Raw genomic sequence first — 14,294 nt, 5'->3', positions numbered from 1 at the left:
ATAGTTGGCAAACTCGGAAGCAACCAAGATGTCCTTCAGTGGATGAATGGATAAATAAGTGGTGCTAAATCCAGACAATGAAATATTCAGTGCTAAGAAGAAATGAGCTATTGTGCCATGAAAAAACATGGCAGAACCTTAAATGCATATTACTAAGTGAAAGAAGCCATCTGTAAAGGCTATATATACTGTAGGATTCTAACTCTTAACGTAGGATACCATACCAAAACCATAAAATGCACGATACTAAGAGTGAACCCTAATGTAACTGGACTGTGGGTGATAATGAGGTGTCAGTGTAGGTTCATTGATTGTAACAAACAAACCACTCTGTGAGGGACGTGGATAGTGGGGGAGGCTGTATGTGTGGAAGAGGGGACATACAGGAACCCAGCTTAGCTTTCCCCTGCTATCCAAAAGTAGGGCATTCCAGGGCGCCTGGCTGGGTCAGTCAGTGGAGCCTGCGACCCCTGATCTCGGGGTTGTGAGTTTGAGCCCCACGTTGGGGGAAGGGGTTACATAAGAATAAAATCTTAAAAACCACACAAACAGAAGTAGAGCGTTCCTAGGAAACCTTGTGTAAGCCAAAATGGTGTAAAGCAAAGAAGCAGTTAGTTACCATTAATTTGCATGGAAAAACTGTTTAGCGTTCCCAGACCCCAAAAATAACCTCTCTTAGGCTTGTCTGATACTTTAGGACACATCTTGCTAACATAACACAAAGTAAATGAAGATAGAGCCAGGTGCTCACAGACGCAGTTCAGAGCTCTGGAGGCTTCCCACCGAGATGCTGCGTGTAGTTCCCGGGGAAGGCGCTGGGCGGCGCCACCTCTCTGGCTGCTCCTGGTGTGCGCTGCCTCTGTAAAGGATTGCAGCAAAACACTGTGCTGTTTTCACTTTTTTGCCTTTTTTGGTAAAAGTGAAAATCCCCTTCAGCTTTCTTTTTGTTGGCTAGCAAAACAGGTACTAATGTAGGTCTTTTGTGAAAGTGAAATGGCGGCCCTCGAACTTTTGTTGGTTTTTTGGGTTTTTTTATAATAATTTTTTATTATGTTAGTCACCATACAGTATATCCTTAGTTTCTGATGTAGTGTTCCATGACTCATTATTTGCGTATAACACCCAGTGTACCATGCACTACGTGCCCTCCTTACTACCCATAGGCCCTTGAACTTTTGGAAAGTGAGGGGTACCTGTACTTCCCTCTTGGTGTTGCTGTAAACCTAAAACTACTTAAACAAAGTCTGTTAAGGATACAAAGATAAAGAGACAACACCATCAGTCTCAGAGCTTTCGGGAACTTAGCAGACATCTTGCTCTAGAAATACTGATCGATTGTTGGTTGCCCTCCAGGTGACAAGGCTTCAGTGGGTGTACTGTTTGAAATAAATTAATTCTTGAAGTAAACAGAGCAGTTCTGTCTCAACGACAGGTTTCGAGCTGTAGCGTGTTCATTTTGATCTTTTCTCGTTCCCTGCAGGACAACCCTCCATATGATAAGGGGGCCTTCAGAATCGAAATCAACTTTCCAGCAGAGTACCCATTCAAACCACCGAAGATCACATTTAAAACAAAGATCTATCACCCAAACATCGATGAAAAGGGGCAGGTCTGCCTGCCAGTAATTAGTGCTGAAAACTGGAAGCCAGCAACCAAAACCGACCAAGGTAAGGCATGCTTCTTGTGCCTTCCTCGGATGGTGCTGCCGTGGGGCAGTGGCTCTTCAGTCCCTTCTAATGCCATGTCTCACAGAGTCCAGAGAAATCTTACCTGACCAACTCCAGTGCACACAGAGGTGCTGCTGAGCTCCTGCCGTTCCTCATGGGCGGGGCACATCTCAGCTAAACTGTTGACCTGCGTAGGCATTGGAGGAGGCCCTCCTGTGCTCCCGACTGGTGGAGACACACGTAGAGACACCAGCCCAGCATTGGCTGCCTGTGCAGTGAAGAGGTGTGGGCACCGTCCCTGCAAGTTTTTGTGAAGGATTGCAGGGCCGCTCTGAGTGAGAAGGGGCGAGTGGTGTTTAAGGTGGCCTCATACATCAGTTAGCACATGAACTCAGACTTCAAGGAGGAAGGGAGGTCCTGCCAGTCTAAAAGAAGCGTGTAAAGCAAAGCCACGTGGCGGGCAGCACAATGCCAGTGGCTCAGAGGGGGTGGTGTGGGGTGGGAGGGGGCGTGGTCACGGGCTGTGTGCCCTGATGAAAGCACAAGGTTGGCTTCAGCGGGCCTGGAATGACTCGTAATTGGATGTGGCCACGTGTCCGGGTGCCTCTGTGTGAGCGTACATGTGCTTATCTTTCTGGGAAAGGTTCTTGATTCGCTATTATGGGTAGCCTTCCTCTTGTCCCGTGGAAGTGTCTAGATTTTGTTACAGACTGTGTCCGGTTTTTATTTGTTAACTCCAGAACTTTCTTTTGAGCTCTTAATCCTATATTTTTAGTGGCTTTCTGATGTGTAGCTACCTGAACCACTGTATGGTCTTTTCAGATTAAAGGGAGTGGATGAGGCTGGAATTTGCGAGGCCACAGGTAGTTTTTCAGGGACCGATATAGTCATTTTTGAGTGGAACCCCTGGAAGATGGAGTTGAAAACCTTTTGCACGGGAAGTCGAGCCTTCTCATTTGAAATAATTGCCGTGAAAGGTGTCCATCAGGTTTCACAGCTGAGTAGTAGAAAGGAGTGGGCTTCAGTGTTGAGTCAGAATAGAAAGACCGCCAGTGGACATGGCATTCGGTCATGTACAAGCTGATACTTACAAAAGCTTGACGAAGTATGTTCTTAAGTGCACGTCCTTGGGTTTTTTTCCTGTACCACTTCCTAGCTCCTCGCGTACATCAAGCCTCCTGGCACTTGCTGCCGAGTTCCCTTGCTTCTGCTATCTGTTACTATATTACAAACCACCTCAAAACTTCACGGCTTAAAATAACAAGAATTTGGCATTTCTCGTTCTGTAGGTTGGCTGGGCTCAACTGGGTGGTTCTTAGCTGGTCACTCATGGCTCAGTATCTCTATGTAATTCAGCATTCATGGCAACGTTAGAGTACATAACTGCTGCAGAAAAACCTAGGATCGACTGTACATGGAATGTCCAGAATAGGCAGATCTACAGAGAGAGCACAGAGTAGTGTTTGTGGGGGCTGGGATGAGGGGATTAGGAAGTGACTGTGAGAGTGGGTGTTGGTTTTGGAATGATGAAAATGTTCTGGAGTGAAATGGTGGTATCACACAGTTTTGTGTGTCTACTAAAAACAACCTACTTGTATACTTTTAAGAGTTTTTCTTTTTTTGTATCTCAATTTTTTTTAATATCTCAACTTTTAATTAGGGAGTAGGGAAGCATTAAAAATTGAGCGAAAATACCAGGAGTAAAGTAAAAAAACAAAACAAAACTATATCAAACAGAGAGGTAGTAGAGTTGGCAATTATAATACCAGAAAAAAAGAACTTGAAGACAGTTTTGTTCAGCAGTGTATCTCGTTTCTAGTAGATGTCTCAGCGACAGAGCAAGGGCTTAGTTTGGTGGTCGAGTAAAATTTGCCATATGAACTAGTTAGTAACAAACCCAGCCTGATACGGACTCTATATGTACCAAACAACAGCAACAAAATTACATAAAGAGGAAAATCAGATAATTCCTCAACTGAATGTTTCAGTCCCCCGTACATTATTATCTTAAGTAGATAAAATTTAGAATGAGGACTCAAGAAATAATAATAAACAGCAGAAGACTAATTAGATTTTATAGCACATTCTGTGAAGGCTGCTTAGCATTGCACGCCTTCAGGATTGGGGGGGTTACCATTCACATTTTATTCTGAGAATGGAGCCCCTGGATCTCCTTGAAAGGGGGTGGGGGGTTGAATCAAGGATATTATTTACATCCCCTCTTACAAAGAAACTGTAAGAACAAAACTGAGGAAATTTTATAGCCTTTATACCCTTTATTCTCTGATCCTATATGTTGAGAGTGGGAGGTAAAATTTGATAATGTTTTTAAACTCTTACATTTTGGAGGGGAAATAAAATACCTCTGAGGAACATTTGGGTCAAGGAAGAGATTTTTAAAAAGCCAGGGCTAGACCATTTGTAAAATGTAACGAGTGCGCTGCTTTATGTGTGAAAATGCTGGGATAGGGCCACAGTTGTAGTCTGAAAAGCAGTCGTAGCTGTCAGTGTCCTCCCTAGCAAAGCAAGCTAAGCTCAGCTGGATTTTATTACAGTTTAGCTGAGGAGCCAGAAATGCACCCAAAGGAACAGAGAAAGAATGAAGTACTCGTCAGAACTACTATATAAATTGGAAAATATTTCGACTTGATCAAATAAGCAAAAGCACGTTCCCAGAAAAGAATTAAATAGATACAGCAAACTTGCAAAGTGATTATCTTTTGAAAAGCCAGCCTTAGTAATGAACAGATGGTTCCGTACTGATACATTAGGTATTAAGATGAGCGTAGTGAAAAGCAGAGAGCCTGAGTACCCGTCACAGAGGGTGAGCAAGAAACCTTGAAAACCTCTCAGTGCCCCCCACACGCCCAAGGCGCTCATCCAGGCAAGAGCCCCTTGAGGTTCCTGACAGCTAATGAAGCAGCAGGTTTGCTATAGAACAGTTTCTAATCAGCAGAAGACAGGAAGCCATGTTCATGCACTGAGTCACATGTGGTGCAGGTTTCCAACCTGAAGTCAAGAACAACAGGGGGACATGGCACAGTCTCGCGGCTGAGCACGGGGTGGAGACTCTGGGAGCTTGCTGAAATAGGGCATGGCCCACGAGCTGGGGTAGTGTCTGAGAGAAGCTGTGAAAGGTGTCCTCAGGAAGAGTGTGTCCCACTGTGGTTGCTTCCCTGGCTGGACGGGAGGGGGCCTTAGGTGCTCTTTTTAATGTGTGTTGATGCATGCCTTCTGTTGATGCCAAGTGAAAGTGATTTTCCATGGCAGTTAGGAACATTTACTTTTTCTTTAAAAAAAGTACTTACATTTTAAAAAATGAGGTGATTAGAGGAATATATTAGGTAAATAATCATTTGGGCTATGTGTGCATAGATGGCAAACAGTGGAATACCAGTGGTGGCAGTTGGGGAAATAGGAACAAACAGAATAGCTCTATTATCATTTGTGCTGTTACACAAGAATCAAAGGGACAGATCTTGAATAAACAGACAAAAATATACTTCCAGGGCTTGCTTCCTCTTAGAGATATTTCTAGGTGTGAGGTTAGTAATGCCTGCCCCTGAGGGTGGTATGGAGATTGGATTAGAAACTGCCTCAGCCTCCAGAGATGCTTCCAGGCCCTGCACTCCTGCTTGCTCTGCACAGTCCACCCTCCTTGCCCGCCAGCCCCTCCTCCCTACTCATCCTGGACCCCGTCAGCCCCGCATGGGCCACCCCCTCTCGCCTGTGTCCACCATGGTCACAGAAGCCCTCAGTTGCCCCGTCTCACCTGGTAGCGCTGATAGGCAGAGGTGAAGGCAGGTGGTCTTTGGATGCCTGGTCAGGAGTACTTTGTGCTGTTCCTCCCACTCAAAGTAGAGCTCGTGGCTGGTTAGGCCTTTGTGCCTGGCTCAGCCAGTATTAGCATTTAATCCATAACTTGTTATGCTGGGGTGAAAGACATGGTCCCCAGCAAAGAAATCCGTGGCATATGTAATCCAGAGGAGAGATGCCTTTTTGCTGGGAGCATGGCAGTGGGAAGGAACGCAGCATTCTGGGGCTGCTGGTCCTAATCAGGGCTAGGTGAAGAGAAGCGTGTGTGAGAACGCAAAGTGGCTGCGTGCACCCCACTTCTGAGGTGTGGCCTGGGGTTCCTGGACCTTCCATGCTTCCCCCTCAATCTCCCTTTCCCAACTTCCATTCTCTGTGGCCCTCCCATCCCAGGGCTGGCCTTCCAGTCCATCTAGGACTTACTGTACTTTGGGAGAGCATTGTGGAGCCCACCCCAAGCAGTTGGTGTGATTTCTTCTTCTGGAATTGAGAGCGTAACACTGCTGAGGGCTATCTACCTTCCAGCAGTTCCGACAGGGTGTCAAGTGAACCCTTCTCAGCTAGATCAGAAGCTCCTAGGGGTCTTGTGGAGTGGGCTCATTATGCATTTACACCATGCCTACACCAGACCCCCCTGAACCGATCGTAGTGATGGGACACGTCACCCAGTCCCTACCCTGGAGAAGCTCCACCTGTGTGTCCAGGTGTGCGTATATGTATGTGAGGGGGTGTCCGTGCTAGGCCCGAGATCTCCAGAGTTCCGGAGAAGGGGGAGGGAGAGTGACTGGGGGTTCCCGAAGATGTCAGTTCAGGAAGGTTCCTGGAGGAGGTGGAGGTGTCACTCTGAACAGCTACCCGCTGTTAGCATCTTGTGGCCCAGCACTTTTCTCCCAACGACAGGGGAAAGATGGGTTGCGCCCTGATGGTTAGAATTTTGTGTAAATGGGAAGCCACTTTATCGTAAGAGCACCTTGACGTAAATCAGTGTTGCAGTCAGAAGTTGCCCTTTCTGAGACTGTTCTAACCAGCGGTGCCTGGTCCTTTTCTTGGCAGTAATCCAGTCCCTCATAGCACTGGTGAACGACCCCCAGCCCGAGCACCCACTTCGGGCTGACCTAGCTGAAGAATACTCTAAGGACCGTAAAAAATTCTGTAAGAACGCTGAAGAATTTACAAAGAAATACGGGGAGAAGCGACCTGTGGACTAAACTCTGCCGCGACCGATTCCAGCGAGTGTGAGCGGAGACCCCGAGCAGTGAAGACACCCCGCAAAACAGGACTCTGTGGAAAATTGACACGTGCCACCACCTGGCGTTTGCTTGTGGCAGATACTAACTTTCTACAGTTTTCTTAATCAAAAGTGGTCTAGGTAACCTGTAAAGAAAGGATTAAAAATTTAAGATGTTCTAGTTCTGCTTTCTTTGTTTTAAAAATCACTGCTTCAATCTACTTTAAAAGAATGGTGTTTCTTTTCTTGTCCAAATTGATCCAAAACCTTCAATTTACATTTAGCCCTTAAGGTTAAGGGGGAAAAAAAAGGTTGCAGTTCCCTTTCTTCCCCTGCCCTTGCAACTCCCACTTTCTTGCATTTGGTTTATTTTTCACTCATTCACTTCCCCCAGACCCAGGGCTATCTCCTCCGTAAAGGAGAAGAGACTGCTCCTGGCAGTTCTGGTGGCTTCTCTACTCCCATGTTGCACTACCCTGTGTGGGAGTTGGTTCAAATTCTCCTGGCTCCAATTTATAACAACCTCCTTAAAAAAAATTAAAAACAAGCAAACCACCACTCACCACCCCACCACCTCCCCCTCACCACCAAAAACAACAAACAAATAACAAAAACAAAAAAACCAGCCATGAAAAGGGAGGCCCAGTTCTTACGTAAAAATCTGGCCGGTGTTACCACAACAACATTGATTAAATGGGCAAACCCTGATGTCCTCGTGCGTGATTGAACTTCAGCCTGGCCTGGCCTGCTTGGGGAAACCCAGGTCTATGGCAACCCCAGGGGAGGGCCTGCCAACCAGAGGACGCTGTGTACTTGTGTGAGGAATTTCTCGCCAGAGAAGCTCCTGAGGCCAAAGGCTGATGCTCCCCCCTGCAGCCACTGTAGAAGACGTGCCGGTCATCGCAGACAACGCTAAAGCCAGAATGTCCATGGGAAATTCCACGCTCACCTGTTCACCGAGCTCCGTCTGAATGTGCCACGGAGCTCGCTCTCCCAGCTCCTCAGTGCAGTGCAGCCCCACTGCGACCCTCCCTCGGCACGGTTTGACCCTTTGCGGGGTTGCAATTGGCGGGACTTGGCTATAGCCAGCAGCAGGCTGGGGTTGCTGGCGCCCTGCTGGCCCCTTCCTTCGGAGCAGCCGGCCAGCCCAGGAACAAGACGGCCTTCCTTCTCCCTCTGGACTCACAGCCTTTGCAGAGTCAAGCTCCACGTGAAGCTCACTCAGTAATATCCTTTACATGTGTTTTATATTGTTTTGACTGCCTTTTTTTGTAGAAATAAAAATTGACCTTAGAATTGATCATCAGATGAACTTGTAAGGATTTGAATGTTAATGTCTTTTCAAAGCAAGTGGGACTGCCCCTGAAATCGAGAATGCGTGTCACTGACACCCAGAGGAAGCTGATGGTCCAAACGCCGTGTGTCACCAACTCCTCTTCTGACCCTGGTGGCTGCCCTTCTTGGTTCTCAGGGGGAACTAGATCCTGTGGAGAAGATGACGTAAAGAAACTGCTTTCTGTGTTTAGCTGTCTAACTTGGGATCTTTCCGGGGCTTGCGGACCTGTAAGGTGGTCTCACCTGCGCAGAGGTGGGTGTGATGGTCGGTTAGGCAGCATCATGTTGTTTAGTTGCCCAGGTGCGTGGCCCCTGCGGTGTGTCAATGAACTCTGCTTCTTTAGTCCTCGGTACGCCCGGGGCGGGTTCTGGAGACCCCCGTGTGCCAGGAACGCAAGAGCGCCGGGCCAGTGTTTCCGTATCTGTCTCTTCATTAGCAGAAAGGTGATGATGGACTTTATTTCACTCACACGCAGATTTGTAATAAAACGCCAAATTCTGTCAGAAGCTATACAAATAAGCCACCATTTGTTCTCGTTGCTTCTCTGAACCCCGAAAGATTGCCATTCTTGGAAACTGTCCCGTTGCTTCATATCTCTACCAGCGTTTGCTCATCATGGGAGGATACCTTTGTCAAAGCCGGCAGCCCCTCGGGGACTCTCAGCTCTGGCATGGCAGCGCATGGTTTGCCCCCTCAGAGGCCTGGCCCTGGGAGAGCGAGGCAGTGGGTGGTCCCTCCCTCAGGCCTAGGCGGTTTGTCCCCGGGACGGGCTTTGAGCACGCTGGCGGGCAGCCCTGGCTGCTCCACAACCCAACAGTTGGGTCCTCTGGAGAAGGGGAGAGCCGTGGAGCAGCCCCCGCCGATCCAAGCCCACTCAGGAATTCACACCCGCCGGGTTCCTCGGAGTGCGCTGGGTCCTCCCCCTCCGCCCTGCCCCTCCCCGCCACACCCACGGCGGAGAATAGGCTTTCTAAGATGCTGCGATCCCGTTCTGCTGCCCTTAATAAAAATGCTCTCCGACACTGGTTTGGTCTTGTGGGTTTCTTCCTTCCTGGGAGTGGGCAGAGCCAGGGCCTGTGTTCTTGTAGATGGGGGAGGGCTGGCCAAAGCCCAGGCTCGCTCTTCTGCCTGCTCCTCTCTCCCCACGCCCAGCTTTTTCAAAAGAGGTGCACAGAGGTGCAGCCTTCCCAGGAGGGTAGCAGAAAAGACTGGAGATCCAGACCATCAGGGCCTGCCAAGGGGCACCTTGGGTGTCAGGGGAGCGGACAGTGGCCTCTGTGTAGAGGCCTCATTTCAGTCCACTTGTCAGTCCCAAGAGAGTGATACCATCCACATTTAGCGGAGGAGCAGACTGAGGTCCTGAGAAGGGCGGCCGAACTAAGGAGGGTGTGCCTGAGGGTAGGGCTAGGCCAGTTCCTTGAATGGTTCCAGCCAGAAACCTGCCTCCAAGTCCCAGTGTCCTGTTGCAGTATTGACTCAGCATGGGGCCATGATGCTTATTTTTTTTATTTCCCCAGTGGAGATCAGACCTGCCCTGTCAGATGGGTCTGCAGGTGTCCTGGAGGAACCTTCCTGGGACGTCATTTTACCAGGAAGCAGGGAGCCGGTCCTTGGATCATCAGCAGGGTACTCTGCCGTGTTCTAGCACTTCATCCTCCGTTGATTCTCAGGACAACCCCATGGACACCATTATCCCTATTTTTACAGAGGAAGAGACTGAGGTTCGTGATAGCCAAGGAAACCAGGCCTGGGTTTTTACAGCCTGGCTCCAGAGCCTATTATAGTCCACCACTCAGGTCCCTTGGAGCCCAACCCTTCCCAAATCCAGAGCCCTACAGGACCTTCTCTCAACTTTCTGAACTCTGGAGCCACCATTTTCTTGCCTTCCTCGCTCTTGCATTAATTGTTCAGCTCAAAATAACGCATCTACTCTATCGCTCTGGTGCCCACTGCAGCCTGGCTTCTGTCCGCCCCTGGCTTCCTGAAGCTTCCTCTGGCAAGGGCCCCAGGACTTCCTCACTGCGCAGTCCACAGGCTGGCGGCCTCTCAGCCCCACTCTCTTGCTTCAGTTGGCAGCACCTCTGTGTCCCAGCCTGTCAGGGCAGCCACCTGACCCAGTTGAAGGCAAAGCCAGAGCTGGTCTTGGTTCTTCCTGCCCTGTCTGTGCTGGCTCTTCCTCCTCTCCCTGCTTCCCTCGTGCAGCACGGGGGGCGGGGGGGATGGCACCAGCTGGAGAAGGAGCAGAGCTGAAGGTGGTCTGGCTCAGGCAGTGCTTGCTCAATAGCTGTTTCCTGGGTGATTGGAACATAATCTTGCAGGAGGGCTCCTAGGGGCACCACACATGCCTCAGAGGATCAGAGCGGAGAGCACTGCCCAACAGCAGGCGGAGGCCAGAACTGAGGCCCAGAGAAAGAAGTCACTTCTTCCAGAGAGCGTTCTCCGAGCAGACCTGGCTTGGTTAGGAAGCCCCTTTTGCCCCCCACACTTTGTGTTCCTGACAGACTGTGAGCTTCTTGCAGGCTGGGCTGTCCCGGCACCCAGGCCTGGCCTGGCCCAGAGCAGACCTTCTGTTCCTGACTGATGAATGGGTGGAGAAGAGTAAACCCCTTGCCTAAACCACCCAGTGCACAGCAGGTTTGACATAAGGAATACCCCCATCTCCCCAGTGGGGTGCTAGTGACCAGCTCGGCAATGGGCCCTGTGCTGCCTGCAGCCTTCTGCCTTCTCACTTTCCCTCCCCTTGTGAAGTGGACCTCGGTCTCCAGATTATTCTACCAGTCTGGCCATGCCCCCCCTCCTCTCCACTGTTACATGCTCATGGTCCCTAGGGCTGACCTGGGCCCTCAGCTCTGCTCACCCCTCTCTCCCTCCCTGAGCAACAGGAGCCCACTCCACAGCTTCGTCTTGCGTCTGTGCAGACCCCAAGACTCTCCTGACTACCTACACCTCCGTCCTGAGCCTCACAGCCACACAGCCAGGTGCCTCCTCCTCTTGAAATAGAACCCCCTTCCCCCCTCAGAGGAGGTGCCTCTGTGCCAACAGGCTACCTTCAGGCTACCTCTACCGGCTCCAGCCAGCAGCTGCAGGAGTGTGGCCAGACCCCACTGGGCTGAGGCAAGGAGGTGAGGGCAAGGCACTAGGAGGGACTAAGTGATTCCAGTTTATAGCCAGGGAGGAAAGGGCTCGTTGCTGAAAGAATCATGGTCAAGGGAAGGTTATTGTGAAAGATGGAGCCAGAAAAGGGTGGGCTGAAGCCACAGTCAAGGGGGTAGAGCTGTAGGATGGGGGCAGCTGGAAGCTTCAGAAAGCTATCCATACCTCAGGACTGCCAAGGCGGAGAGGGCTCTTTGGGTACCTGATTCCTTGCCTGACACAGTGCATGGTGAATAAATGAACAGGTGGCTCCAAAGCCCTGATCTGCCACTTCTACTTCTTGGTCTGTAAAATGGGGATATCGGTCCCTGCACATAGCGGATTATGTGAGATTAAATGAGACCGGAAGGATCATTGTTCCATTTGCCTCTCCACACTCCAGAGTGGGGCAGGACTCTGTGTTCCCAAGAACTCCCTGCCTGCCACCTTCCCCATCTGCTCCCTGCATCTCCTTGATCCAAGGCACATGAGCCCCAGTTGACAGGGCATGCACACATCACCAGGTCTGGTGAGGACTCCTGGATCCCATTTCCAAAGAAGACTGTTCCTCCTGGAAAAATTTAAATAGGCTTGCAGGACCTGCTTACATCTGCCTCCAGGATGGCAAAGGGATGCCTGTTGAGAACAGGTGACTTTTGGGGTGCCCAGGTGGCTCAGTCAGCTAGGCTTCCAACTCTTGATCTCAGCTGAGGTCTCTATCTCAGAGTTGTGAGTTCAAGCCCCGTGAAACAACAACAACAAAACAGGTGACTTTTTAAATAAAATTTGAGATGATATTACCTTCCAAAAAGTAGCCTGGTGAGACATTCTTCTCCCAACCTCCCTCCCCCCAAAATAATAAACTTAAGCATGAACAAAACTAGAACTTGGAGTATGTTTTGCATATCTATTCTGTTATAATGACCTGGTTTGGGCCCTGAAGGAGTTGCTTTTGCCCTGTCTTGTGTCTGTGAATGTTTTCTGGGCACAGTTTAAAAACCACCCAAATTTACAAGACATATCTTTTATTAATACAGTGATCTCTCTCTCTACTACATCTGAACAAGGAAGATGCTTTGGCAGGCCCCAGGCTCAGTTGTCACAGGGCCTACATGCCTGCAGCCAAGATGGGTTGCCAAAGCTCTGGCTGCCATTCTGAGCCATGAGGACCTGGACACAGAGGTGACAGGGGCTCACCCAGGGAAGTATGTTACTGGGCCCCCGCTCTCGGCCTGGTTCCAGGCTGTCCCAGGGCTTGACACTGGCCCCCTTTCTGTGCACTAAAGGACATTTATGCTTGGCTGGCTGTCAGGGGCATGGTGGGGAGGGCTCCAGGAATGTTTCCAGAGTGGCTTCTCCAAGGACCCCTTCCCCAGGCCTCTTGGAGTCTAGGTCGTGAAGTGTGCAGAGCTGCACTCCGTCCTGTGCAAGCCGGGCCCGAAGTGTGGGCGCGGTGAGGATACGCAGTTCATGCAGCCGCTCCCAAGAGCAGGAAAAGGCATCGGGGCCCTCCCCGCAGCCCCCCGCGGGAGGCACACTCGGGTAGCCAGGGTGTGCCATCAGCTCGGCTGTCAGGGCGCGGCCCGTGGGTATGCCTTCCAGGGCCCGCGCTAGTGCTCCAGTTACGCGGTGAGCAGACATGTGCCGACCGCATGTGCTCAGGCCCACGAAGGCATCCGTCCACCTGTGGATGTAGGGGCATCAGCGGCAAGGACCAGCAGGTCTGTGATGGGCAGGGCTGGGGTGGGTGGGGACGACGTCAGTGGACGCCTGGGGAACGGCATAGGTGTCAGGTGAACCGCCGGCAGGACCCACTGGGATATCGGCGGGACAGGGGCGGAGGGCCTCACCGTAGGCCGTAGCGGGAGAAGGGGCCCACGGCTGCCCGGGCGTCGCGCTCCACCGCACAGGCGAAGGCACGCGCGGGGGCCTCGAGCCACGCGCAGCCGCCCAACCCGCGCTCCACCGGCAAACGTGTGTAGCTCACCCCGTTGGCCTGCAGCGTCTCTGCGAACACCTGGCACACGCCTGCAGGCGGGGAGGAGTCAGGAAGTAGCACGTCCTACTATCTGGGACCACCTCTCACCCCCAGCCCCCTCGCCAGGGAACAACGCCCCCCGCCCCAACCTGGGAGCACGTGCACGTGTTGGTGCCCGTCCACATGCGTGGGGTCCCCGCCCAGTAATTCCCGGAAGCGTATCAGCTGGGCCTCCAGCTCTTCCCGCACCTGGAGAGAGGACGACAAGGCACCTTGAATGTCTGGGAGCAGCTACCTAGGAGGACTCCCTCCAGGTGTCTCTGCGTGACTGCTCCAGTTTGAACCAGGAAAGCATCTATCGCGCTCTCCTGCCCCTGCCCCTGCCCCTAAATGGCTTCACGGTACCCTCGGGACGAGCCTTGGGGGTCAACGCGAGCCTCTTCCTGCAGCCGCCACCTCCGCACCTGGGGCAAGGCTACGTCTCCGGCCGCCACCGCCTCTCGAAATCCCATCTTGCCGAGGAAGAAGCCTTCGGGGCTGAGCAGCGACGAGGCGCCGTGGCGGGCCGGGCCCACGGGGCGGCCCTCGGATAGGTTGGCGTGGAGGCCCGTGGGGATTTGGTGCCTGCAGGCGGAGCGCGAGCGGGAGCACTGACGGCCACGGAGCGGCGGCTCCCCAAGCCCGCCCGGACCCTGTAGGGTGGCGCCACTCACCTGCCGGCCAGCTCCGCCGCGCTCTCTGCGGCTGCGCCGTTGACCAGCAGGGATACACTGGTCACAGCCCCCGCCAGGAAGGCCTCTACGATGCCTTCATCGCGCCGCGGGCAGTAACCAAAGTCGTCTGCGGTGACCACCAGCCGCACGCGCGCTCGGGCCATGGATGCTTCCGCGGACTGCTCAGGGCTCGGGAGGACTGCATCCAGGCCCCACCCCTAGACGCAGTCCGAGGCTCCGCCCCGACGCGCACGCCCCGGCGCGGCTGCACTTAGTCTTTGTTCTCGCCACCTACCGGTCCCGGTGTGGGCCTGCAACGATCTCCCGCCCGCCGCACAGTGCGCTCGCCCTAACAAACCATAGCTGGATTTATTGTAACGCGGGACTTTCAGTAACTGCAAAAATATTAGTATGAAAAATACAGGGG

At 51.9% G+C, this 14,294-nt stretch overlaps 3 protein-coding genes across 4 annotated transcripts in view; 1 reads left to right on the top strand and 2 right to left on the bottom strand.

Annotated features, from left to right (window-relative positions):
* The window catches only part of UBE2L3 (ubiquitin conjugating enzyme E2 L3), a 53,093-nt gene extending 45,085 nt beyond the window's left edge, over positions 1–8,008 (top strand). The window contains exons 3-4 of the mRNA XM_040619546.1: positions 1,481–1,667; positions 6,534–8,008. Of these exons, the coding sequence (XP_040475480.1) occupies positions 1,481–1,667; positions 6,534–6,688 (342 nt within the window). The 3' untranslated portion in view covers positions 6,689–8,008. The remainder of the gene's footprint in view (positions 1–1,480; positions 1,668–6,533) is intronic.
* A 4,181-nt stretch (positions 8,009–12,189) lies between these two features.
* Positions 12,190–14,294, bottom strand: part of YDJC (YdjC chitooligosaccharide deacetylase homolog) — a 5,910-nt gene continuing 3,805 nt past the window's right edge. The window contains exons 1-5 of one of the 2 annotated variants that reach the window (XM_040619543.1): positions 13,868–14,243; positions 13,619–13,778; positions 13,304–13,403; positions 13,027–13,204; positions 12,190–12,860 (exon numbers count right to left, since the gene is read on the bottom strand). In XM_040619543.1, coding sequence (XP_040475477.1) covers positions 12,485–12,860; positions 13,027–13,204; positions 13,304–13,403; positions 13,619–13,778; positions 13,868–14,031 — 978 coding nt within the window. In that variant the 5' untranslated portion in view covers positions 14,032–14,243 and the 3' untranslated portion in view covers positions 12,190–12,484. Of the gene's footprint in view, positions 12,861–13,026; positions 13,205–13,303; positions 13,404–13,618; positions 13,779–13,867; positions 14,244–14,294 lie in introns of those variants that run through there. The other variant, XM_040619544.1, reaches the window with a different exon arrangement.
* The window catches only part of LOC121099907 (carbohydrate deacetylase-like), a 3,173-nt gene continuing 1,747 nt past the window's right edge, over positions 12,869–14,294 (bottom strand). Inside the window, exon 5 of the mRNA XM_040619545.1 lies at positions 12,869–12,946. The gene's annotated coding sequence lies outside the window, so the exon portion shown is untranslated. The remainder of the gene's footprint in view (positions 12,947–14,294) is intronic.

Source organism: Ursus maritimus, unplaced genomic scaffold (assembly GCF_017311325.1).
Source record: "Ursus maritimus isolate PB19 unplaced genomic scaffold, ASM1731132v1 scaffold_33, whole genome shotgun sequence".
In the NCBI taxonomy this organism is placed as follows: domain Eukaryota; kingdom Metazoa; phylum Chordata; class Mammalia; order Carnivora; family Ursidae; genus Ursus; species Ursus maritimus.
The sequence above is the reverse complement of the archived record's forward strand: the minus strand, read 5'-3'. Positions and strand labels throughout refer to the sequence as shown.